Source organism: Armigeres subalbatus, chromosome 2 (genome assembly GCF_024139115.2).
Source record: "Armigeres subalbatus isolate Guangzhou_Male chromosome 2, GZ_Asu_2, whole genome shotgun sequence".
NCBI classification, from domain to species: Eukaryota; Metazoa; Arthropoda; class Insecta; order Diptera; family Culicidae; genus Armigeres; species Armigeres subalbatus.
In genome coordinates this window covers 88259841-88287744 of record NC_085140.1, presented here as the reverse complement: position 1 = coordinate 88287744, position 27904 = coordinate 88259841, and the positions used below count along the sequence as shown (strand labels likewise).

Here is a 27904-nt window from a genome sequence, read left to right as displayed (position 1 = left end):
AATTACCTCGTTAGTGCAAGTTTTTAGAAGAAGTTTTGCTACAACTTTTGTGAAGACACAAACTCGTATGTTGTAAAGTTAAATAAAATCATTTTTTTATTTCACCCTGATCATACTGATGAAATATCTGGAAGACACTATTAGGCTAAGTCATATAATAAAAGTACTAGTAAATAATCGTGTTAAAAACGATTTTCGCTACTGTGTGCCGGAGGTATAATGGTGAAGCATTTAATGCTGGATGTTGTAGGTTCTGGGCTTGTAGCATTACAACCAAAGTTAACTGAGGATTGGACTGCATTTTTGACGGAATCGCACCGGATCGGGACAAATTGTCAGCACTCGTTGGATTGCGTAGCACGCTTCCAACACGTTGCGTTGCATTGTCGTTTTTCGGGTTTTCTGGCATACCGTGAGAGCGAAAAGACTCCTTAGTGTGTCTATGGTAGGTGAAGATGGGATCGACTTAGTTCGAATGGATGCTTTCCATCCACTTGGCTGCCGTCCAGTATAAATGATGCATCCTTAATCCGGAGATAGCAAGTCCATAGTGTCTCGTATGAACGATTTTGAGTGAGGCCAACCTAGTTGGATGTAGCGGTAGACCTTTGTAACGACAGGACAAGGACATGCTAACGTTTCTACATCGTTTTGCGTTGTGATACTGGCTGCGGCAAAACGTTTCATTCAAGGGTACGTGAAATGATAATCAAACAGCATCATGTGAAATTTGACCACGGCGAGGATGATTGTCAGTTCCTTACGATCCGGCTGGCTGTAGGCTTGTGACCGTGGATACAACAATTGTAAGTTGCGGGCTGTAGAGCGTTGGTAGCAAATCGACCAGTGTAAGGATGATGCCGGTCTCTAGCCGATCCAACTCGGCGGCAACCTCTGAGCAACCTGAGCTACTGCTCGCTTCGGTCGAAACACATGAGTTTTGCATTGCTCTGAAGCGTGAATTTCATTTTTCTTGTGGCTGCGGATCTGTTTGTAGTATCAATTCATGTGTACTGATTGTAGCATTCAGTAATTTTGTATATAGTTTTGCAAATAGATTTTGTAAATAAATTAGATTGTAAGTATACAAATCTTTCAATCGCCAATAAACTTAGATATAATTTTCCCTTGACATAGGCAAGCGAGCATTAATCAAACATCTAAGCTCTCCAAGGTCGAGGCCATTTGTTTTCTGGATAAGGTGGGAAAGGGATAGCAGCGCGACTATCTTGGCAAGATATCAATCGTGCCGATAAAGTCACGATTGTACACAAAGGGGTCGGGAAATGACGTCCTTCCGGTTGTGTCCGATTCCCACTTTCCTTAATCTGAGGCAAGATGAATACACCACTAGGTGTTCCAATCTGCCAAATTCACTTGGATTTTAGTATGGGAGAGCCAGCCGGTTTGTTTATGTTTCGCACCGAAAATGAATTTTTCACCCCCGCCTTCTTCTCGTCCATAAATTGAGCACATTGAAACACCTAGCTGTGTATTCATCTTGATCTGAGGATTCACAGACACGATCATTTCCATGGTTCGATCATGGTTCTCCAAGGAGTTGGAAGTACGCGTTTGTTGTTAGTGTTTCGTTTGTTACAAGTATGAATATTTCAAGTGGCGTTAAATATAGTTAATTTAACAAATTATTTTGTTCGTTTCGTAGTTACTGTAGCCAAGTAAAGTTTGCGTGTAATTTGTGTGCGGTTGAGACCAAAAGCTAGACCAAAAGGTAAAATGTGCGTGCTCTAAATGTGTTGAATTATGCCTGTGCTCACCCTTCTAGCCAGATTGGCTTCCGCAGCGAATTCCGCGCACCCAAGCACGCACTTCATCCCCTATGGACGGAATTTTCCTGGCATTTGCAAACCAGTCAGAAGCGAACGATCCGTCATCATATCGGTCCGAGGAGGCCGGGGACCTCTAAGTGGACGGAGTCCACCAGCCGGTCGTCAAGCTACCGGCCATAGCGATTCATCGACACGCTTCATTGACCTCGCCCAACGGTCATCGAGAGTAAGTCCCATCGAACGGTGAGTCAAGTTTTTTTTTGTACGGAGTGCGGCATCCAAGGAGGGCGTCGCGGAGGAATTTGTTGTCCAGTCGTAGACTGAAGGATGTGCCGCTAAAGCCATCACGCCGTTTTTTCTTTGTCGCGAATTGAAAACCCACCGACAATAATTGAGTACGCCATCACGACCCCGTGAACACGCGTGCGTGAGCCTTTTTTTTGCCACCACCGAAAGTTACGTTGCGTAACGGGAGCGCAGTCCCGCCAAGAGCGGGAATATGTAGTGGTGACGTCATCGACCAGTATTAGCCACGCTTCGACTGTCATCGTAATCGAGCGCGGAGCGCAGATCGTTAAGGAGATGCGCTTCAATAAATCGTGACGTCACGTTAGAAGGTTAGAGCACAGAGCACGAAAAATTATAGATAGGAGATAGAAAAAAAACGCACACAGCTAGGGAAAGAGAGACGAACGATCACCAATGCCCAATTACAGTCCCCTGCGGCTATGCCCCAATCAACATGTGTTCCCATTAGCATTAAGGAATAAATATGTTTCGCTTAAAAAAATCTTCATTTAGGTAGTCCCTAGACAATTTGTTAATTTGATTGTATTTTTCGTCACATCGCGTTAATGAAAGCTTCTAGTCCCGTCCTCTGTGCAGAGATGCATCCTGCACAGTGGCTAACTTCGTGTTTTTATCGAGTTTTTAAATAGTTTATTTATTATGCAATTTAGCGTAATGGTGTCTATAGTAAGTAAGTAAGACACGAAGCTAGTTATTCTGTTACTTTTTGAGTTTTTTCACGTTTTATGCTGGCAACCCGCTAAAAATGGTTTTTTCATCATATTTCTTTCATCTTTTCTACATTTTTTGCATGTTCTAGATAATAAGAAAACACGCCGGTGGCTATTGTGACTTAAACACATAAAAAATATAAAAAATAAAGGTTTTATTGCAATTATTAGTCATTTTTTGATTAATTGCTACTTGACAACGGGCAAATTGTGGCAGTCAGTCTCATAGGCATAACTAAGTACAAGTAATGAACTTTAAATTAATTAGTAAACTGTAGAGTTGTAAGCGAATGTAAAGAATGTTTCATCAAAAACCATTTCCTACTGTGCAAGGTAGAAATCAATCAACCATCACAAGAAGTTGATGAACCAATACACCATGCGTCTCCATATGATTGTATGCTTGTACATCGAACATGTTCAAAATTTGTTGGCATAAAGAGCAATAAATCTTTTTTTTTTATTTTTTTATTCCTTTATTTATTTGTTAGGCACTCTGTGTTACTTAACCGCTACTGTGCCGAGATCTACTGTGGTATTCTGCTGTACAGAATCCACACAGAATCTATTTTTAGATTTCCATTACCATTATTGTTGTCGGTGCCAGTCCATCTCGTCGTGAGTCCATTGTGTCCGTTTGTCCATGTCGTGTATCCATTGATCGTTGTATTGTCCGATTGCCATTTATCCGGGTAACGTTGGAGGAATGCCTCCGAGAAGAGTGTCAAAGTGTCAGTCGTCATCAGGCAGCCGTGACGGTAAGGCGCGTACCCCAAACGCCACCGTTTGGGCTGCGGATCCGGCGACTGACGAGGGTTTGGTGGAGGGGCTGGGAATCGAACCCATGACCATTCGCTTGTAAGGCGAACGTGTAGCCAACTACGCTACGGGACCCCCCTTCAACGGGTCTGGGTCATTTGGCATAAAGTCATTTGGCATAACGCCATTTGGCATAAGGTCATTTGGCATAAAGGCCATTTGGCATAATGGTCATTTGGCATAACGGACATTTGGCATAATTTTGAACTGCAAGAAAAGAGTAGGTCATTTGGCATAACGGACATTTGGCATAATTTCGAACTGTGAACGCGAAGGGATATTTCATGTAATGTTTAGCGTAGATAAAGTAGGTCGAGGCAGTTTTCTGATAAATTTAGACTGATGGTTGACATTTTTCGGAAGTACAAATAACAAAACGGCAGAATTACTTCGGAGAGAGGGATCACATCCATCATTGACTTATTCCGGCCACATGCCTACTTTTAAAGTAGGGATTACATTCACCATTGCTTCAATCCGGGCATGCGCCTTAAGACCGGATCAAATCCACCATTGCCTTAATCCGGGCAAGCGCTTAACTTCAATAGCTAAAGCAATACACTTGTCGTAGACGAGTTACTAAAACCAATCAAGTCACATATGAGTTATTGCAACCAAATCAATCTGAATTGTGCTTTTCGGGGAAGAGACCACATCTATCATTGATTTATTCTCAACAATTATTTATTTATTTATTCAGACTAAGGCCGAAGTGGCCTGTGCAGTATGTAAGAGTCTTCTCCATTCGGCTCGGTCCATGGCAACACGTCGCCAGCCACGCAGTCTACGGAGGGTCCGCAAGTCATCTTCCACCTGATCGATCCACCTTGCCCGCTGCGCACCTCGCCTTCTTGTGCCCGTCGGATCGTTGTCGAGAACCATTTTCACCGGGTTATTGTCCGACATTCTGGCTACGTGCCCGGCCCACCGCAGTCGTCCGATTTTCGCGGTGTGAACGATGGATGGTTCTCCCAACAGCTGATGCAACTCGTGGTTCATTCGCTTCCTCCACGTACCGTCCGCCATCTGCACCCCACCATAGATGGTACGCAGCACTTTCCTTTCGAAAACTCCAAGTGCGCGTTGGTCCTCCACGAGCATCGTCCAGGTCTCGTGTCCGTAGAGAACTACCGGTCTAATGAGCGTTTTGTAGATTGTCAGTTTGGTACGGCGGCGAACTCTATTCGATCGAAGCGTCTTGCGGAGTCCAAAGTATGCACGATTTCCAGCCACTATACGCCTCCGAATTTCTCTGCTGGTATCATTTTCGGCAGTCACCAGTGAGCCCAAGTACACAAATTCTTCTACCACCTCGATTTCGTCACCACCGATGCCAATTCGCGGTGGGTGGCTCACATTGTCTTCTCTAGAACCTCTTCCTATCATGTACTTCGTCTTCGACGTGTTGATGACTAGTCCGATCCGCTTGGCTTCCCTCTTCAGTCTGATGTAGGCTTCCTCCATCTTCTCAAAGTTACGTGCCATAATATCTATGTCGTCGGCGAAGCCAAATAGCTGGACGGACTTATTGAAAATTGTGCCACTCGTGTTAATCCCCGCTCTTCGTATTACCCCTTCCAAAGCGATGTTGAATAGCAGACACGAAAGACCATCACCTTGCCGTAACCCTCTGCGGGTTTCGAAGGGACTCGAGAATGCCCCTGAAACTCGAACTACGCACATCACCCGATCCATCGTCGCTTTGATCAACCGTGTCAGTTTATCCGGAAATCCGTTTTCGTGCATTAGCTGCCATAGCTGGTCCCGATCGATTATTCTCAACAAGCGCCTACTTATAAAGAAGAAGTCACATCTACCATTGTCATAATCCGCGCAGTGCCTACTTTAAAAGAAGGGATCACATCCACCATTGCATTGCCACAATTCAGGCCACACACCTAATTTTAAAGAAGGGATTACATCCACCATTGCTTCAATCCGGACAAGCGCCTTCTTCTAAAGAACAAATCAAATCCTCCATTGCCATAATCCGGACAAGCGCCTACTTTTAAAGAAGGGAACGCATCCACCATGGCCTACATCCGGGCAAGCGCCAATTTTTAAAGAAGGAATCACATCCACCATTGTCATAATCCGGACAAGCGCCGACTTTTAAAGAAGGGAACGCATCCACCATGGCCTTAATCCGGGCATGCGCCTACTTTTAAAGAAGGGATCACTTCCACCATTGCCTCAATCCGGGCAAGCGCCTTCTTTTAAAGAAGGAATCACATCCACCATTACGATAATCCAGACAAGCTCCTACTTTTAAAGAAGGGATCACATCATTCACTGCCATAATCCATGCAAGCGCCTATCTTTAAAGAAGGGATCGCATCCACCATGACCTTAATCCGGGCAACCGCCTACTTTTAAAGGAGAGATCGTATCCTCCATTTACATATTCCGGGCAAGCTCCTACTTTAAAGAAGGAATCACATCCTTCATTGCCATAATACGGCCTGCTTTTAAAGAAGGAATCATATCCTTCATTGCCATAATTTGTCCACACGCCTACTTTTAAAGAGGGAATTACATCCATCACTGCTCTAATCCGAGCGTGCGCCTACTTTTGCATTGCATTGCAAATACATTATTTCCACGAGAGGATAATGTCTTTTTAATATTGTTATCAACAGGTGTTATATTCACTATTCCGGGGTGTTTCCCGTACCACTTAGTCACCATTTAGCGAACGCAAAGAAAAGTTATGCCAAATGTCCGTTATGCCAAAAGACCCTTACTTTTGACGTTGGTTACAATTATGCCAAATGTCTGTTATGCCAAATGACCGTTATGCCAAATGGCCTTTATGCCAAATGACCTTATGCCAAATGGCGTTATGCCAAATGACTTTATGCCAAATGGCCCGCTCCCCCCTTCAACAATAAATCTTTAAAAGTAATGAAATTACGAACTTGGTGTCTTCGACAAAGTTGGTCACGAGAACTTTTGCTACAACTTTCGCAAAGACGTATGTTGTAAAGTGGGAAAAATAAATTTCATCTCACTTTTAGGGGGATTGATCATAAGGCTGAAAACCTCCAAAGAAGTGGGTCGACTTTCTGATAAAATGTGTCAAAGACTCTCTTACGCTAAATCACATAATAAAGGTACTAGTAAATAAACGGGCTAAAAACACGCTAAAAGCTACTGTGCGCTATTTATAATCTGCACTCTGCTGATATGAAAACTTCTCATGTAGGGATTTTCAAAGGAAATTCGGTAGGGTCTCTCGAGGATGTTCTGGAGAATTTTTCAAAGAAATTTCAAAGTATTTCCTGGCAAAACAAAGAATAATTTCTGGAGTAAATTACTGAGAATTTTCAATGAAATATAGGAGAATTTGTCGGATATTTCGGAAGTTTTGAAGAATTTCCCGAAGAATTTGCCGAGAAAGTTCCGAAGAAATTGTGATGAAAAAATGTGCCGATAAAATATCGAAGATTCTGGCTAAGAAATTCTGAAGAGTTTGTCAAGGAAATACGCCTGAGTTGCCCGAAAGAAATTCCGCTAAAAATTTCAAATAATTACCAGAGAAAATAAAAAAAATCCGAAGAAATTCCGAAAAGTTTTCCGAGCAGCTTCCGAAAAATTTTCGGAGGAACTTTCAGAAGATTCTCGAAGACATTGTCAAGAATTTCCCGAAGAAACTTTCGAAGAATTTTGGAAAAAAATTTAAATCCTAAAGAATTTGCGGAAGAAATTCCCGATAATATTCCGAGAATTTCTCGATGATATTCCAAAATCATCCCGAAGCAATCTCAACGAAGTTCCCGAAGACATTGTTTGTTTGTTTTTATTTATAGAGATTTCCAGATCTAGGCTGGCCAATCTCTAGCCGATATGACCAAAGAAATTACTTTTTGATTACTAGAGATGGTCGGCTTTCACACTTTACAAACCCGATTTGTAAATTTCCTTCAAACCCGAACCTGTCCCGTACCCGAGAATTTTTGCATTCGTAAACCCGTACCCGACCCGAACCCGACATAAATTAATTATTTAAACCCACACTAAAGTTTTGCCCGGAAAATTCAAACTAGATATTTTTTGGATCTTTTTAAATGGTAAAGGACGTAAGCCCAAACAACGAACTAGCCTTACAATTAACAAAACTGAAGGAAGTAATATTTAGTATTTTTACTCTTAAACCAGTGCTCGACCTGGACCCGAGTTTTTTAATCTCATAAACCCGTACCCGACTCGAACCCGATTTTATACTAAACTCTGGAATTCTGGTTCAATTGAGGAAATGGTAATTTTTTTATTAGTTTTGAAATCTGGCTTACGACATGTCAAACTTCATGATTTTGCAAGGGAACCAGGATTCCAGGGTGTCCCAGAACATTCCGTTAAACTTGTTTCGTAAAATTATGTTGCTTGACACGTTGCAACGTTTCTGTATTGATAAAAAAAAATAGTCACTTCCCCCAAGGTAGCAGTTTTCCAGGGCGTTCCGGAAAGATGAACCAATTACTTTCAGAATACTATGCGGTAGACCTGTTTTGTAAAATCTTGAAGTTTGATACGTCGTAAGTCAGGCTCCAGAATTAATGAAAAAAATGCTACTTTCCAAATGGACCAAATATCCATAGAACCAATACTGGAAAGAGTCGTGATTATCTGCAAGGACAGCGAGCAAAGCGCCTTTTTCTATCTCACGCAACCAAATGAAAATGTCGTGGGCCCAACATTTTCGCATAAAGGGCGCTCATGAGAGGTATTTGTGCTTTGTTTTTAGTTCTTAAATGATGCAAAGAACAATGGATAATCGATTAATTAATCATATTTTTTTAATTCACCGGGTTTTGGGCTTTGTGGCCGTTCGGTTAGCGGCGTCAGTCGTCTAGGCGCATTTGCGTGCTGTGGAGTGTGGGTTCGATTCCCGCCCTGATATGAAGAAAACTTTTCGTATAGCGGAAAATTCTCCACTCGTCCACTGGGTATTGGGTAAATGTCTTGTTTGTCCGTTGTCTAACGTTAGATATTAATTACTATGTCTGAAACTCGAATATGCATATGTACAACATAGATCTAGTTCGGAAAAGGTATTGGAGGGTAACAGCCCCTTCGGTGGGCTTTGATCCCACGACCCCAGTACTCTAGACAGGTGTTTTCCCTACTAAGCTACGAAGGACCTCCGTCGTCCTCCGCAGCTTAGCGGGTACTGATGAAACCAAATTCCCTGATGAAAGCGGGTACTGATGAAACCAAAACCAAATTAGATGTTAAGTTAAGTGTTCAGTCTGTGCGACCTCTGGTCGATGACGGTGATTCTGTCTTTTTAATTAAAACAATATGGACTGTGATAGGGGGGTCCCGTAGCGTAGTTGGCAACACGTTCGCACCAAAACACCAAAACCCTCGTCAGTCGCCGAATGCGCAGCCTATGCGGTGGCGTATTGGGGTGCACGCCTCACCGTCACGGCTGCATGGATAAAACGAACACAATGGACTCACGACGAGAATGACCAGCAACGACAACAACAAATGAATAATGGAAAAATCTAAACATAGATTCTGTGCAGGGAATCAAAACTGACGAACATGATAATGATAACTGCATTATCCTTAGTGTAACACTTCACGATCATTGCAGCTAGCGATTGCTCGTTGGAAGTAAACATTTAAGATAACAATTCCGTAGCAAAATTTGGCTTTTCATTAACTGTCACTCTAGGATCCCCATTTTGGGAGAGCATAACAATAAGTCATTTTGCTGCTCAAATAACAACAGAACAGCCGTCGGAAATGCTCAGCGTCTCTGTGATTTGACGATTATCATTAGTGTTGCATGATCCGATCTAAGTAAGATCCTGATAAATTATACCCCTGATATGCGGCAATTATTTTGAGCAATGATTGCGATGTCGTGTATGGGTGGTTTTATGGTAGCAAAACATCCGAAGATGACGATTTTTTGATTCCCTGATTCTGTGTGGATTCTGGCTGCAGAATACCACAGTAGGGTAAGACGGTATAATGCGCCCCACCTGGCCAAAACGCCCCCCTTTGATTTCTAGAAAACTATAACTTATTAAGGGTCGAAAACAGGTGGTACCTATAAGTATTTGTAAACACATCATACTATGTGAATGTGGAAGTATTTTTGTATTACACAATGAAAATAATAGCAAAATACAAAAAGTTACAGTTTTGATGTAACTTTTCATGTTTGTTTGCTCAACATTCTGGAGGGACTCTGGCATACTGTCCGCAAAACTTGCACTGGAATACTCAGTTGGGCAACAAAATTACTTTTCTCGGTGGTTAATATGATATAAAATTGCTTCCATCTTCAAAAATGTAACGATTTTCGAAAACATGTTTCACTGGTCAAAACGCCCCAGTGTAGGCAGGACGATATGCCCTTACCAATTGGACACAAGCGCAACGAGCTTGCAGCAGTTGCTTCCAAATTGTATGGAAAATATTGAAATGTAATTCACACCTGCTTGAATGGACATATGTTACTTTTTTAATGTCAAGCGCATAAGGATTTGTAGCTTTTTATTATGGGAATGATAACATACTAATGAAGGGCAATTAAACGTCTTTGGTTGAGGTGGGGCGTATTGCCCAGACACTTTTTAAAATTCATTTTTTCACGACTTTTCAAAAAAGCTTTATTACGTGTTAACTGAAATATTTTTATATGACTACTCACGGGCAATGCATTTGCGACTTCCTGGACTACCAAATAACACAAAGTTTGCCTAAATTGCGTTGAAAAGTAAAAAGTTATCAAGGAGTTGCCTTGGGGGGGGGGGCATATTATATCGTCTTACCCTAGATCTCGGCACAGTAGCGGTTAAGTAACACAGAGTGCCTACCAAATAAATAAAGGAAAACAAAAAAATAAGGACTGTTCAGTTTATTGAGAGGACACTTTTACATAACGATATTATGCAGATAGATTGGTCAATTTCGATGGAGTTTGCTTTATCGTACATTATAATACACTGTCAATCAATTGTACTTTTTGAAAAGAGATAAAACAGTTTAAATCCAACAAAATGGCGCCAATTGCCAAAGCTTCTCAAATTTCGCGTAAACATAAGCTTTCCAACAGAATTTTTTATAAGCAAAATTGACAGTTCGTAAGAAAATTGTAAATCGGCATGTTAACAAAATCATCAAGAAGATCGGAAAGAAACACACTGTCTGAAAACGGGATATAAACGGTTGAAGCTGTTGAAAATCCAACAAATTTAGATTATTATGAATATTCCAAATTTCTGAAATAGAATTGTTTCATTGATAATTGGATTTCATTTCTAAAAGACCAGACAATATATTCAATGAAAAGAAAACAGGTTCCGAAAAAGATTGATGGCTTAAGAGCATCGACAATACAAAGTGTCCTCTTTATAAACTGAATAGTCCTTAATGAGCGAGATAAAAACCTCCTAGGGAGGCTTTCAATGCATGCCTTTCATCCTTCGCGTTTATATAGAGAATTGAAGGGGCAGATATGTTTTTCCTGGGAAGGGAGGTTACCCCAGCCCTCCCATCAATCTCCGAAACCATATCCATTGTCAAAATGATGATCAATGCCTCAAAACTATAGGAATTGTGTGATCGACTGCAGAACACAGAACAAAATTCTGGTGCAATGCTCTGAGAACCATAATTTTAAAAATTTGGGAAACTATGAAATAGGGGTTAGGTATTTAAGCGTTAATACGGACGCTTGGCAGAAGGCATGCCTGCCGTATCCTACGTATCCTTCAAATCTATACTTTTGCCATTGAACATTTGAACATTGAACAATTACGTGGTAGTTTGGAAGATAATATTAGAATTTCCATATCATTGTTGAAATAGCTTTCGAAAAGGGCATCGTTTCCAAAGCACCCAATAGAGATTCACTGCTGTAAAAAAACCCGGAGTTCACCAAGAAAGACGTGCAGTTTGTTTTTACTTTCACCATATTCACATTCTCCGCCTCTATCTTTTTGCTCGGAATCAATTCCAGCCAATTCCCCTACGACGAGGACTTTATGTACGACGTCTCACTGCAGCTTGAGCCCGACCGGCATGGAGAGCTGGATTCGATAGTGCCTGAACATAGGAGAAGACATAAGCATAGGTAAGTTTTTGGAAGTGGCAGCAAATGACGGGAAAGTCATTCGGATTATGCTGTGATGTATGAAATTGATTGAAATAGATACTTCGATAAGCACGAAACTCGCTTTGCAATATAACAATTTGTTTGTTTAGGCATTGGTCCCCCCTCAATGTTCTTACTCTGACATAAACTGCAGGGTTTCGGAGCCATATTACTATTTAAGCATTCGTACTTAAATTTGGAAAATTTCTGATTCCTGAACGGCATTCGCACCTTCTGTACAGTTTGTTCCATAATTACTCGTATGACCTATGCAAGCATAACAAGATTATTAACTTCCAGATAATTTCAAATTTTGTAATCTTCAAAGTCAAACTACCATGCACTTTACGAAAATTATTTTAAGCTTTTAGTGGAATGTATTTACTTGTTGTGAGACGTGTTTGTACTATTCCATTTAATTCCACTACTTTATTTCGACCTTAACAGTAAGGCAGTTTCTGTGTCTCGTGACGAGTCAAGTACGAGACACTGAAGACGGCCTTACTGTTGAGGCCAAAATACGTATCTATCAAAGGTACCATACAGTAGTGCAATTAAATGGAACAGTACAAACTCGTCTCACGAAAAGTACCATGCACTATTTCAACCATCACTGTAAATGGAAGTCCTTTGCCCCTACGTGCTAGCAACGATCAGTATCCTCCCCTGTCACTAACAAACAAACCACAGAAGTGCCCTCGAAAAAAAAACAAGCGAAATCAATTAACTCCAACACACCTCGTACACTATCGGCGCGAATATTTTTTTACAGCTCTACCCACTTTCCTTTCCATTTCACAGACATCATCACCATCATCGACACTGTAAGAAGAAAAGACACAAGAAACGGAAAATCTTAGTTCATGATTTAGATGATCAAAGTGTAAAGGTAAGTGTTCAACCCTTTTTCACAGTGCGCCGGTTCGCTCTCTTCATTTTATCACCGCATTAACGAGCAGCTTTTGTCTCGTCTGTCTACCATTTGGCACCATCGGCGAAATCCCAAATGGGTTCTTTAGCACACCGTGTTTCTCTTGTTTGCACGTCGTCGTGTCTTCCTTCGACGACACCGTTTTTCCTCAGGATATTAGTAACGTGATGGTATTTTTCAGTCCTGTTTTTGTTTTTGATCGCGATAAAGCTTCCCATTCGAAATTCATACACGTAGAAACTTTGGATTGACGCCCGGATGACAAAAAGTCTCAATCGAAGTAGAATATTTACGAAAAGTGGAGCATTGGAACAATAACCCGAATCATTTATTCATTGTGAATGACGAAGATGTTTCGGAAGAGTTCAATATGAGATAAAAATCTAAACGACCCAATTCAAACAAACCAGCGCCATTGACGGGGCGAACACTTTAACATTGGAATGCGTTTTGTTGAGGTGGGAAAAGGTTATTCAAGTTAGAATGTGAGTATCGTGGCAGCTTGGTGTTCGGATCGATTTAAGGAAGGGATATAAAATAATCGTAGCAGTGCCTTCAACAAGTGAGGATAGAGGATTTTACTTTGTTATTTTTTTTTTTTATTTTTATGATAGAGACTTTCATCCCGAGACTGGCTCGCCTCTTTGTAGATATTTATTTTGATGTTATTGATTTTACAAACTATAATGGAAAATGTCATTAGACTTCATTTATATGATTTTCCAAGATAAACAAAAATATGAGGTTGGGTAGCGTTATGAGTTAATTAAAAATTATGATTAATTCAATAAAAAGTTATATACAAATTAAACAAATAACTAATTACAAATTTAACAGCACTGAAACACTTGTTGTTGAAAACACTTGTTGTAGCTGAATCTAATGGGTTGTAATAAATTATTAGAAAAATGCGATCTGCTTGGAATAATATTAGCTTTCTGCGTAGCTGCATATTTCCATGCCGTCGTCTTACACAAACAATACCAAAATTTAGTAAAATAGTGAACATCAAGCCTTTTTGCTAAACCTTGGTGTACGAGACAGGCACAAAGATTTGGGGAAAGGTAGAGCGGTAGATTTCTTGCAAATTTTTTACTAAAAATTTCGAAGATTTTTTCGTGAAATTACGTTAGTACTTCTTAGAAATTCAGTATCCCGTGGTTATTTTTGTATTAAAAAAAATATAAATAAAGTTAGTAAAGATAAGGAAAGTTTCAGCAAATTTTCTAGATAAGCTTGAAAGCTTTTCTCGAGGAATTTCAAACTAATTTCTCGAAGATTTTGAGAAAATTTAGTGAATTTAGAAGAAATTCACGAGGAAACTCAAAATAATTTCTCGCATAGGTTCAGGGGAAATTCTCGAGAAAAAATTATTTTTAAAAAATTCAGAGAGATTCCAGAAGAATTTCTCTACGAATTTCAAAAGAATTCTCAAGGAAAATTTGAAACGATTTCCCTCAAACTTCAAAAGAATGTTTCATGAAAATTCTAGCTAGCTGTCTGTCTGTGAGCCCGTATTTCGTTTTGTACAAACATTGTTGTTTATTAGTTACTGTCAAATGGAGTAACTTACAACACTTTGACTCCTTCTCATTCAGATACATTTTTCAAGGCTGTCCGTTATTTATTTTCAATCTGGACGTCAAGACTATCAAACTTTAGTATGTGATAGCTATGACGTTTAGAAAACAATATAAATCCGTATCGTTTTCAAGCTACATGTTAAAAAAGTTCTTAGTTAATCTATATTGTAGCATGATGGCTATTGTAAATATGTAAATAGAACTATAATAGATAATTACGGTAAATGAATGAAATAGATATTAATTAATTTAAACTGTTTTGGTTCTTGTTATGTAAATCTTGTATTCAAGTTATGGTTCAATGTTCATTAGATCTGTTTGTGTATAAATTATTCAATATAGTTACCAATTCGACACCTGACAAGTTCACTCAACGCATATATGTTAAATGTTCCACGTAAACGTTCATTCAAAGAATGAACGTTCAAGTTCATCTAAGATGAGCACCGTCAAAGCTTCACAGGTCGCTTCGTGAGCTTCCACGACCGTCTGAACCAAGGGGTGGGGCTTAAAAGGGTTCAGAAGGATGAGAACCCTTTCAGATCCGATACGTTATGAGGGAATGAGATGGCAGTTTCATTCGTAGGTTTATGATGGCAAAGGATTTAGATCGGGAAGGTTGATGGCCTTTGGGAAGGTTCAACAACCCCGGACACGATTCGAACAACCTCACGACCTATCTGAGGCAATTTGGGACCACACTGGATCATTTCAACCGAGACCGTGGAAAGATCCGGGAGTGCGAGTTTTTTAGTCTCTAGTATCGTGAATCTGTTGTGGTATGTTAAAACGACATTAGAAGTCTTTGGTGTTTTAGATTTTACGTTTATTCCTTTCCGTTAGGCTGAAGTCCAGTTAAAGAGTGTTGTGCGGTTCGTTAGTATTTTTGTGCGAGTATCCTAGAAGGTATTTTGTGAAATATGTGTGTTCCAAAATGAGTGTGCTTATACGCGTCAAACAGCCGTTTGATGGCTTCTTATTGCCAGTTTTTGAGAACGAGATTCGAACCGACCTCTGGATATCGACCGATGCGATGCGCCCAACCCTCTCGGCCACCATTTTCGTCGATCCACGCGCTCTCGTTAAAAACTCTCCGAGTTGCGGCTTTTGGTCCGTAAACCGGAAAGGGACCGCACCGTCACCATTGCGTCCGTCTTGGCCACGCCGGCCACCTTCAAACCGAATTATTTCGGCCGCAGTCGAACAATCATTCCGACCTCCTGCGGAATCCATTTTGTTGCCATTTTCGGTGGCGCGTTCCATGAGACGCCGTATTGTTCGACCATCGTTATTGTCCGAACCCCACCATCCGTCCGCAAGACCAACCATCATCGAACAGCCCGTTCGTCGAGTTGCGAACCTCGCGGTCACTTGGTGGAGTTGCCGCAATACCACTTCGACAGCGAGCCACATCAGGAAAGGTCGGTAAAGAGAGAGAAGAAGAAGAAACCATCCACGGTAGCGTGAGTAGCAATGCGCATGCGTAAATGAATTGAACCGTTTGTTTGAGAAACTGCATATGTAACATTTTTGGGCAAATGAGATTTTTATATATTCTGAATCCTCGTCCAAAAATACATATTCTGGCAAAAATACGCCCTGGCTAATTAGCCTAGGTTTGAGCGCCTTTGCTCGCTCTCTGAAACGATAGAGAGCAAAAATAAATTAAGACTCCTTCCCCCCTTATATATTTTTAGAATTTAAATTGACATTTAATTTTGATCAAAAATTGTATCCTATCAGGATGAAAATATGAATCATAAAATGACAATTCAGTTATTGCAATTTTGCGTAAATATTATTGACTGTGAAATAAGACACTTCATAACTAAAATGTAAATTATGCGATAACTTTGAATGATTCTATAACTACCGAGCAATAACTATCTTGAGCAGAGCAAAAAAAATACATATTCATAAACATCTTTGTAAACTTGTCTTGTAAACTTGTCTTGTTGAAAGACAGACTATCTGTGATGATTCAAAAAGTTCAACTTTAAATTAATATAGAAACAGGTCAAATAACTCATTATAGAAAACAATGCATTCTGTCAAATAAGCCCAAACCGATATCAAACAAACATAGTTATCAAATTTGGAACCGTTATGATATAAGCCATCTAAAAAATACTAATTAGAACGAACTAACCGGCATCCAATTTTTAAATGTTTCCTTCTTGAACCGCTTCGTGAGACACCTATTTCTGCAAATGTTTATTCACCAGAGCGTAGTGGGTCCCACAATACACCAATCTTTGGATTCCGCGATACACCAAATCTTTTTTATCCGTGACTTGACCATTCACTTCTGTTTCCTACTTGCACTTATTTTTCCTAGCCTTCACTTTATTTATTTGTTTTAAATGGTAAAAAGGAGATTTCAAGAGAGTAAAAATTTGACAACGAAAAAAAAGCGTCATTTTCATACGTGACATACTTCGATCAACTTCGAACAACTTGTTTTCATGCCCTGAGGTTTGGATTCTTGCTGAGCACAAAAACAGACGGGCGGTCCTCAATGTTGATTGAGGTGGCGCTAAAGCCGCTCGTTTACGAATTCAAGGTCGAGAGACCCCATAGCCGCTAAAGCGTGCTATAATATACATAAAAATGAATTTCTGTCTGTCTGACCCTTATGGACTCGGAAACTACTGAACCGATCGGCATGTGAAGGTTTTGGAAGGGAAGATATGTTTTGTGGTGGTTTGAAACCCCTCCCCCTTCTGGAGAGGGGGCTGCTATACAAATAAAGCAGACATTTCTACAAAACTCGAGAACTAATCAAAGAATAAATCAATTTTAGGCCAAACAAAGTTCGTCGGGTCTGCTAGTTGCAGCATAAAAATTAAGGCTGAAAATCGTGACTCGCCCTATACTCAGACGGGTAAGAGTACTAAAATAGCAACGTGTTACTATTTCATGAGAGAGTGGTTTTGAAACATTACCCTATCCGTATATCATATGATTCAAAAACCGTTAAAATAGCATGGGTGTGCTTATTTTTGAATGGCATGGTCCCTGATTTATTACACGACTTTGTTTTAAAACAATTGCTGGAAACATTTGAAGTTTTTGTTGGTAAACCTAAACTCTAAGCATGTGTGGCATGTTATCCCACACAAGCATGTTTTTCGTTCTTCCGAATCATTCAAATCGTTATTTCAGTGAAGTTGGATGCATAACGCATTCTATACGTTCCTATCAAGATATGAGGTAGAGTACTTATCTTTTCCGACTGCTTTATTTGTAGTACAAGGACTTTGAAAGTTAAAAATTTTTCAAGGGGTTTTTGACGATACATTACACAAAATTTCTAATTATGTGTATGATAATGAATTTGGATATAATTGCATTACCGTGAATACACCCAACCAGCGTATGGCAGATTTTAATACAATTCTGCATAACAACCTTACAGAAACTGTATAATAATTTGGCATATACAGTTTCGGAAGATTTTAATACGATTGTTGTATTGCAATCTTACAGATTTGTACTATTTTATTACAATATCTGTATAAAAAGCTTACAGAATTGTATTGTAATTATACAATAATTGTCAGATTTGTTTTTTGGGTGCAGTACAATGAATTCAATAAGAACAATTGCTCATTAGGAACCTACATATTTTTGTTAGATAACCATTCCAGGAAGGGATGAAACAAGTTCCAAAGCAGCCTCAGACTATCGGAGTGATAAAAGTCGAGGAAAACAACCGCCCTCACAAAAGTTGGTTGGCACAGTTGAAAGATGCCTTGTGTGTTATGTGTGCCAACTTTTGCTTTCTTCGGTAGTAGGACGACGACAATGAAGGCGGCAGGGTTGACAATTGGGTGTGAATTCTTGGTTTTATTGCATTTCATCTGTTGCTTCTTGGCAATAAATGTCGCATGGTGTTGATGTGGAAGGCATATGGATTTTCTCGAGGAAATCCGTTCGGCGGTGCTGACCTGATGGCTGAGGAGTAGCCAAACTAAGCTGGTGATTATGTTGACTGAAGACTCATGTCAGAATCTTGCGAAGGAATAATGAACCACACACATATATGGATGTGTAGCTGGATGAGTTGAATTGAGGTCATTTGTGGTTGTGATGTGGCAAATTCTTGGTACCTAACTAAGAAATAAAATTTGCTGAGCAATCAGTTATTCATGTAATAAAGAAGTCCTACAGCATGTCTCACTTATAGCATCGATTTTTGGAACCGTGTTTGATGATTAGTTAGACTAGCTAGTAATGATTTTGTAAAAAAAATATTTAGCTCTTTTTTAGTGGAATGTTTTCACTGTCATAAGACGAGTTTAGCACAATTCCATTTAATTCCACCACCTCGTAATATTTTTACATATACGTATTTCGACCTCAACTGTAAGGTCGTCTTCAGTGTCTCGTACTTTACTCGACTCAAGAACGGGCTTGTTTAGTGGGAAGAGCACCTCCGATTTTGTGTTGAACTATCTTGTAAGAAGTAACAACAGGGGGAAGCGTGCAATACCTTAGTCAATAACGAGCTTCGTGAGACTCCGGAAGACCACAGGGTGGGGCCTTTGGAGCCCCTGAAAATATGATGTCGTTTCAAATATTATAAACTAGTTGCTTGTTTCAGAGATTATCTGTGCTGGTGCTCTTTGTGCCAGATGTAAGCCTCGCCCTGGAAAGAAATAATAGAAATCTTCGATAGGATGACCTGGTCTCGAGGGCTCACCCCCATTTGCTAGCATCCGAAGTCCGGATCCGGAAGCGCACATGCGGGACTTTGGAGCGAAGATGAAGCTAAAAAGGGTGTAAACCAGAGAAACTCATGTATGGAGCATGGGAAGTGAGCTCCCATACACGGTAACCGGCTATTAGACACATGCGTTTCTCTCTTGATTTATGCTTGCTCATCCATGAGCCCCAACAGATCCCGAACGACCACATCGAGATCGGCCTTCAATTCATAAATATTGTAAAGAATAAATTTTTAAGAACATTTGCTGTGATATTTGTTTATATTACCTGGAGACAGCCATTAACGTCTTCTACTGGTTCGCCTACGTTTTGAGTATTTGGTCTGTTATATATTCATCAGACCCAAGTCCAAACTGATAATTGGATAGCTGCTCCATGAGCTGGCAAAAGGGCTATTACAAGAAATTTTATGCATGCTAGTATCAAATGTTTGCATATGAGGTCGATTAGGCAATAAACCCATTTCATAAAGTCTGTCGAGATAATGACCGGATTTTTTTGTTAGTTGGGAAGTTAGTCCGAAGTACTCAAGTACTCAACGATGCGCTTCTAAGCGTCGATATAGAAGCAATGATGCGCCTTCAAGCGTGTCTGTGATTTGATAGTTTGACCGCCATCCAATGGAGCACTTTTGTCGCGTTCGCCTGATTTTAGCAATAGTGGGCTATATTGTTAATATATAATATTTGCTGCGAGGCTCCTAAGCCAAGTTACCATTTTTGCATCCGTATATCATGAGGGTAACACGATAATACTTTTATGCTCAAGTGAAGTCGAGGAAACTGAAAGTTTCCTAGACCAGACCGGAAATCGAACCCAAGCACCTACAGCATGGTATTGCTTTGTAGCCACGCATCTTACCGCACGGCCAAAGAAGGCCCCACTATTAGTGAGCATTTCAATCAAATAGCATTTGACTTCTTGTTTAAGGCTTATCCAATTTGGTTATAGAGCATAAACCATTTTTGGAAAGATCTAACAGCCAATAGGCCATATACTGCCGCTAACCGCAAGTCAGACTTATCTCTATATGGATGTCGTATCCAGATAAGTCTGACTTGCGGTTAGCAGCAGTATACTCAAGGAAATTCTCGGAAGATCTGGAATTGGAGAGCATATCCAATTTTATTTTAAGGATTATACCATGCATTATCCATTTTTAAAAAAGAGATAAAGTATCCAACTGGCTGGATACGCGTGCAGACATCAAGGCCTAACCTCCAGGTAATTTTTGGATGAACTTAAAAGGAAAAATTGTTGTACGTTTCATCCAATTCAATTCTATGCACCACAATCAGCATAAACGATTGAAAAAAGCCATACTCCAGCAAATATGTGTATGAACTGTTGAAGGATTCTTTTCTAACGGGTCTTTTCTAATTATTCGTGAAAATTGGAAAAGCGTAGTGTTTATTATTTTGCTTCACGAAAAAAGCTTAGAAAACGAAAATATTCTAGATCATTGTATTTGAACGACGCGGACACAAATATAACTCTTAGTTGCTTAATCGATCTCAATACAGAATTCCACCCTCTTTCACAACAAAATTTTCTCGCTGCGCCTCTGATTTACCGGATGAGGTATTTTTTTTTTGGAAATCTGATTTTATTAGTGGGAGATCCCCCAGCGCCGGACACCTCCCAAAAACACTTTCCGGACACTTCTCAAAATGACACTTGCAGATTTCCCTACACCATCTTATGTAGTACAAAAGAAAGCTATCGAAAAGTCCTTAACCTGCATGGAATATCAAATCCTCATGTTGCGTTGTAAACTTTGTACGCAATTTGAAATTGAACGAATATTCCAAAAAAAAACTTCATGTTTCGCTTTACTTTAGAAAGTTTGAATCAACAATATTAAAATCAATCGAATGTTATCTGTTTAAGTGGAGATGGTCAAAATTAGCCATATTTTAAATAACGATCATGATTTATTAGATATATAATGAAACTGTGGTACAATCAATTTCTGTATGCGGTAGCTATATCCTGGGTCCGGACAATTAGATTTTTTATGTGATCAAAACGCCAACCTGTATGTACTCTTGTTTTGTTAAACTTACTTCAATTCAATTGTTTCTTCTTGCTAAGGTATCATAAAGCTACAGAAATAAGCAGACACAAAAATTGTAGATGTTATTGAAAAATGAAAGAATTTGGAGTAAGAAATTTAGCTGGAGAGTCGACACACTAACACATTTTAATATCTACAACTTGAAGCTAATGAAAAATATTACTATTCTGAATGATGTCTTCACTCATGTAACAGGAACTTGGTTACATTTGAACATGATGCTATAGTGTCCGGTACTTTTCACTTATATACTATACTAGTCGACCCGGCAGACGTTGTCCTGCAAAGTAGGCGACAGGCGCGTTCTGAACTGCCCATGCAATGTTTCCATACGATTCATAATTTTAGTTTTTCACGATTTACTCAACGTTTCTCGTAATTTTCGCATTAGGAAATATCATATAAACCCGTCGGAAACGATAACCAACATACTTGCTGAAGAAATGAAGAAAATCCATCCAGCCGTTTTCGAGTTATGGGGATACGAACACAGACCATTTCATTTATATATATATAGATATACTATAGTGTCCGGTACTTGCTATAGTGTCCGGTACTTCACCGACACTTTTCTGAACCGTGAATTTTTTTACCAAAATTCATCATCAAAATACCTCGTCGATAAACGTGTTCAATATGGTTAGTATGAATCATTTATGATTATATTTTGTATACATGGTATACAAGTAAACATAATCCGGATAATTGGAGAGTTTTTCGTGAAATGGCTCATGTGTCCGGCACTGGGGAATCTCCCGCCACTGATGACAGACATTTTGATGTAATGTGCCAACAGATGAGGTGATACGGTGATCAACATAGCATTTCTGGCAATGATAAAACCACCATTGAACCATTTCACACAAAAGAGCTAGAAATAATGGCGAACACCTGTTTACATAATTGGTACCAAACTATGAATCCTCCTGGTACCATTTTTGAGAAAGCCCTTCAAAAAAAATTTCTTTTCCCGGAAATCTTCTTTTCTGGGATTCTACGAACTCGGTCACCAGCGATTATTTCTGCAGGAATTCTTGGGAATTACTCTTCCAAGAACTCTGGAGAATCCCCACTTGAAGAATTTTGAAGAATTGCTCCTTTAAGAATGCTAGGGACTTCCTTTTATTTGATTATGAGAAAATTCTCCCCAAAGAAATTTCTTCTCCAGCAATTCTGGGAAACTCATATTACAAGAATACAGAAAATGCTTCATTCAGGAATTCTTGGAAACTTTGGACCACTGCAGATTGTCATTTTTTTTTTCAATTACCTGCTACATTAATTCTGGAAAACTGCTTTTCCAATCATTCTAGATTCTTCCATCTCCAGAAAATTTACAGAATTGCTCCCTCAGGAGTTTAAGGCACTTTTCCCTTCAGGAGTTCTAGTGAATTGCTCCACAAAAAAAACTGCAGCCTACCCTCCCCCCTCAACCACGGTATTCCTTTTCTCAAATCCTTAAGAAATATTCCCCACAGATTGGAGAAATCAAATGAAGAAATTTAGGAGAAACTCTTCTTCAGAAATCCTGCGAACTCAATATGCAAGAATTGTAAATATTTTTACTTTTGAATTTTTGGAGAATTTCTGCTTCAGAAACTCTGGGAAATTCCTCTACAAGAAATTCTGCGGAATACTCGTTCAGGAATTTGGCAGAATTGCCCCTCCAAAAGATCAGTGCAATTCTTCATACAAAATCCCTTCCCTAAAAATTAAGAGGAATTCCTCCTCCAGGAATTTAGAGAAATTTATCCTCCGATGATCCTAGCGAATTACTCACCTCAGTCCATATATTCTAGATAATTCTCCCTCATGACTTATGAGAAAATCTTCGACAGGACTTGGACAGTTTCGTCTACAAGAATTTCTGTTAATTTTTATCTAATAATTCTGGGATGGGGGGGGTTATTATTCCAGATTTTTAATTTACAACAAGAATTCTTTATCAATTCCTTATTTTAGGATGAGAAACTCCTTGAAAATATCCTTTATCAGCTCCTGAAGAATTCTATAGGATTTCCACATGTGTCTTTCTCTATTCTCTCGTGTGAACTTTTCTGTTGACGTTACATTCCCTATTTGAAAATTGCCTTGTCGCAGCTTAGTGTTCATTAAGCATTTCCACATTTATTATGCGAGGTTCTAAGTAGATTCACCATTTTTGCCCTCCAGTGTCATAAAACTAACACGATGATGCTCATGGGCATAGGAAAGCAGCAAAAAAATCCTACACCGTACCATGAATAGATTCCAGTCATCTTCTCAAGGCCTTGCTTTTTTACCGACAGCCTGAAGTAAGCATAATTCAGGATTTTTGCTAATGTTCTCACAGGAAATACACACCCTCCTGAACCAACTACTGAAGAAATTAATGACGGAGTTTCAAGAAAACATTCTGGAGACATCACTGGAGGAGATCGTGAAGCAATTCCTGAAGAAATTTTTGAAGGAACCTTAAGTGAATCTTTTCATGGTATTCCCGAAGGAATACTTAACAGCGTATCTTCTTCTATATAAACGATTGGCAGTTAGGTCGAAAAAAACAACCCGAGTAACCCGAACCTGTCCGATGTTTGACTAGTCTTCTCCTTATATAAAAATGAGCTCACATTTCCTTCGAAATAAACACAACTTACAAACGCATGGACCGAGTTGCAAGATTTTCTCACTAATCTATTCATCTTGAGATCAACTGTGTTTATATGTACTAAGGTTGTGAACCTTGTCACCAATTCGTTCAACTTTTAGTAAAATTTTGACATTTCGATGATTGTTTTCCCATCGTGGTTAAAATTCTACCCCGAAGTCGACCCATTTGAGATGTGACAGATTGATAGTTATTTGGAACAAAAATAGATTTGGAGCTAATTTTTACGCGAACTAAGTTTAACTATCGAACTGTTAAATCTAACCATGCTCCGGAGCAGGGTTATATTTAACCACAAAGAAATAACCATCGAACTGTCAAATTTTAACTAAAAGTTAAGTGAATCGATGGAATGGTTCACAGCCTAAGAGATGATTGATTTGACGGGGAAAGCTGGAAAACTGTGAAAATACAACGTTTTTCTGTGTTCTGAAAAAGCCATCAACTTGATGGCATCAGGTTTAAATTGAAATCGATCTAGAGTGCGACGCTGCAATCAACTAAATGGTTGACAGATCGAAAATAAAACCCGAGAGAGATCGCAGCATGTTGGCCTAGTGTACAATATTAATTAGGCTTATTGTCATAAGATCACGAGAAATGCAAATATTAAAAAAGGTACTGTTCATCATGAAATGTTTACAGGAGAACATCTTAGACCGGACCGAGAATCGAGCTCGCCATCTCCAGATTGGCAATCCTACGCTTTTGCTCGCAAGACAACTGGAGATCCCACTTCTTAATTAACTCCTGATAATTCCACAATTATCACAGTATCATTGCAGTTCATCTTGAAAAATGATTGTAATGTGCATTGGCTAAAATTTAATGGCCCATAAAATAGTTTGTAACACAAAATGATCATTATTCCAAAAGAATAACAATCCATAGCCCAAGAAAACATAATGTTAGGAGTCGCTCCCTTGAACGTATAGAACTTAAGGTTATTGTAGAATGATTTTTGAAGCTATTTTTTCCTACAGCTGTCCCGAAGACACAAAGATGTATATTCAAAACTGCGACCCTGCGTTGCTCGGGATAAGCACTTTTGCCTTTCAAATGCCAAATACTGCAGCACTGCACTCTAGATCGATTCATGTACAACCGTTTTGAATTTCTTCACAACTCACCTACTTGTTTGCATTTTTGGTGATTTCTGAATGACCATTCATGCCTTTTTATACATATAAACACAACTGATCTCAAAACGAATGGATTAGTTGAAAATCTCGCACCTAGATTTGTTTTACATTTTCAATCTGCATCAGATATGAAATCTAATTACATGCGCTTTCTAAAGTAGATGACAGAACTTATGATGAATTGAAACTCCTGTATCACCAGGTATGTAGAGAAAATCGAGCCTTCGTAATGTTACGTAACAATTCTGATAACATCTCTAATTATGTGATTATCATCTACAGTTGAGGCAAAGCTTCATACTATACTATGTAATAAACGAAAAGTTGGCAAAATTATCGAGTCAATCTGCGTCGATTTATTGAAATTTGTCTATTCAAGGGCTCCAGTTTCTATGTTTAATAACATTTTTGCCGGCCTTTACTCCACCATGACTGTATTTAAGCTATATGCACCACATAAATACCAACCATGCTGAGGATTAATGCTGAATTGCTTTGAATTCTTTTTCCATTCTTATTTTTAGTTTCATTAGAAAAAAATCACCTGATGTCCAGTTTATTGAAAATTTTGGCAAAATATACAACTAATTCATTTTTTTTTTCTATTCAATTGCCAGGTTATAGATCCGGATGATCTTCCCCAGCGCGCTCGTTGGACAATTATAGCAACCGCCTTTCTACTGCTGATTATGTGCCTACTCCTAGTCGGAATCACCCTGCGGATGGCGCCCATTATAGACGATATGGGTGAGTAGAGCATTTTCCTCATATCAAAAAGCAGTGCTTTTATGGCACCTTCTGGGAGCTTTATAGCACAAGCTCAGAATACTTTTGTCTCGTTTGCGATGTGCTTTTCCGAAAACAGTTTTCGAGAGAGAGATTCTGCGCACGGCAGCAATCGCGAATGTTTTAGGGAAAAACCACGTGCTCGGATGAAAGCTTTCCATTCGATTGTTGCTTCTCCTGGAACCGACTGATAAACGGCGGAATGTAGACTAAAGTGGAGCATAAAGTGTTTCGCACCGCTCTGGGATGGGTTCGGAGCAGGAACATTTTAAAAGCTTATACAAAGGAGGATTATGTTTCATGCGACTTGGGGTGGCCGTTCAGTGTTTATCGACTTGTTGATGCGACTTGTCAGCATGGGGATGGAAATCATATTTCTGATATGAGGGAATGTTATGTTTTCAAAGCGGGAAAAACAATAATGGAATAATGGCAGCTTTTATTACTATTGATTCAAGTGTGTGATAGATGATTTTTCATCGCTATGACATCTGGGTGACATTTTGCGATACATGATAAATACGTTATCGATTAATATTATATAACGCTCTTTAGCATGTTTTTTTTATTTGTTTAATGCACTGTCTTTTTCCATTTGCATAGTCACCTACCGCCTTACGAAGACTGGTGCGATCAGTTCATGTTTGTTCAATAATTATAGAACTGTAATCTTCAATATTCAAATTGAGTGCAAAATACGTTAGCAAGTGTTTCTGTAATGTCTAATAATAACTTGTGAAACAAAAAATCGTTTTAAATGTTCAAACATTTGAAAACTCAATTTGTTCGTGTCTTTCAGCAATCTAAAACGAAAATGTTTGTACGAATTTTCTTGAATAGTCAATATTCAGTAAAGTAAAATGATCTGTTATCAAGTAGTTAAGCATCGCGTCAAAGCGGGATAAGACTCAGAAATTCTTTGAAAAAAAAATACCCTTCTCAAATAATTCAATAGTTGAAAAGAATACGCTTGAACTCTAGTTGCATAGAGTAGCGCCAATATTTGTACATCACCGAAAGAATAGTACATATAACTAAATAGAACATCTCAGAGAAGTTTTATTTGTACTTAAATGCTATTTATTGTTTGAATGACATGCTTTTGAATTATAGCGGTTTCACATGCTTATTTTAACGAAATGGAGAAAATTTCATTTATATTTATAAATATTACCTGTAAAAAAGTAATGTATTTTGATCAATGGATAAAATATTTTTTTTGAATAACATTTTTGAAGATACTGATGAAAAATGAGTTTGAGCTTTCAATCCCAACCGTTATAAGCTCTTTGAACTTTTCTGAATAGAATTTAAAAAAAACTAGGCAAGAAAGCGTGAATAAAGTACCCGAAGCGTTAAGCCAGAAGGAACAGATGCTGCTTCCACCATATGACGTCTCCCATTCAAGAACGAATAAGACGAGGGTAAGAACTGACAAATGACTCTCCTTTGTAGCGGCATGTCAACGACCAAAACACTTGAGATTGAGCTGATGAATTCAAAGGAAAATCATTGCATAGCTCGGCTCGCAATGTGAGATAATTTATCAAGCACCATGCGTCTCCACCAGAGTCGTCATTGAATGGCACGGCGGGCACTGGCACATCTTGCTTCCATGACCACACGGCCACGGTAGGACATGTATACCGAGAATGTCTGCGCTCGGTCTGACGATCATAAATCGTCATTATTCGTTGGCAGCTAGCAAACGACCTGTCAACAAAAGCCTTCCCTCTTTCACAGACCACAGTGTTGCGCTTCTAATATCGTCGTAGCGCCGATTGCTATCGCCAGCCCAGTGACAACTAGTGCTCCCAAAGGGATGTGTACCACAACTGTTTAACTTGAAGCAGTTATTGACACACTTACTTGCCGCTTGCCTGTTCGCAACTCTTCGCAGTGGCCGGACATGTTTCGTTACTTAAGTTTTCTTATCTTTTTGCATTTTTCGTTGGTTCGGAAGCTGAAATCGCGGATAAATTCAATAAAAATTCAATTATTTGATAATTAATCGTCTGCAATATCTATATTTCAGAGTTTAATGTATGCCGTAGAAAACCCTAAAATTAAAGTAAAAAATCGCAATTTCTGCTAGCAAAATGCTTCACTCAAAGGTTCTTCAAACCGCGCGAAGGCGTTCGGTTTAAATCAGTCGAAATTCAATTCGGTTTAAAGGCGCAGGGTTTCCAATTACATTCCACAGGCATGTGACGACAGAAATAAAGCCATATCAATGAAAGGCGTTTTATCACAGCTTGTCGGT

General features: G+C 39.2%; 1 protein-coding gene across 1 annotated transcript in view; it reads left to right on the top strand.

Annotated features, from left to right (window-relative positions):
- LOC134214686 (uncharacterized) overlaps positions 1 to 27904 on the top strand; it is a 362784-nt gene that overhangs the window by 11359 nt on the left and 323521 nt on the right. The window contains exons 3-4 of the mRNA XM_062694006.1: positions 12546 to 12633; positions 25473 to 25602. Coding sequence (XP_062549990.1) covers positions 12546 to 12633; positions 25473 to 25602 — 218 coding nt within the window. The remainder of the gene's footprint in view (positions 1 to 12545; positions 12634 to 25472; positions 25603 to 27904) is intronic.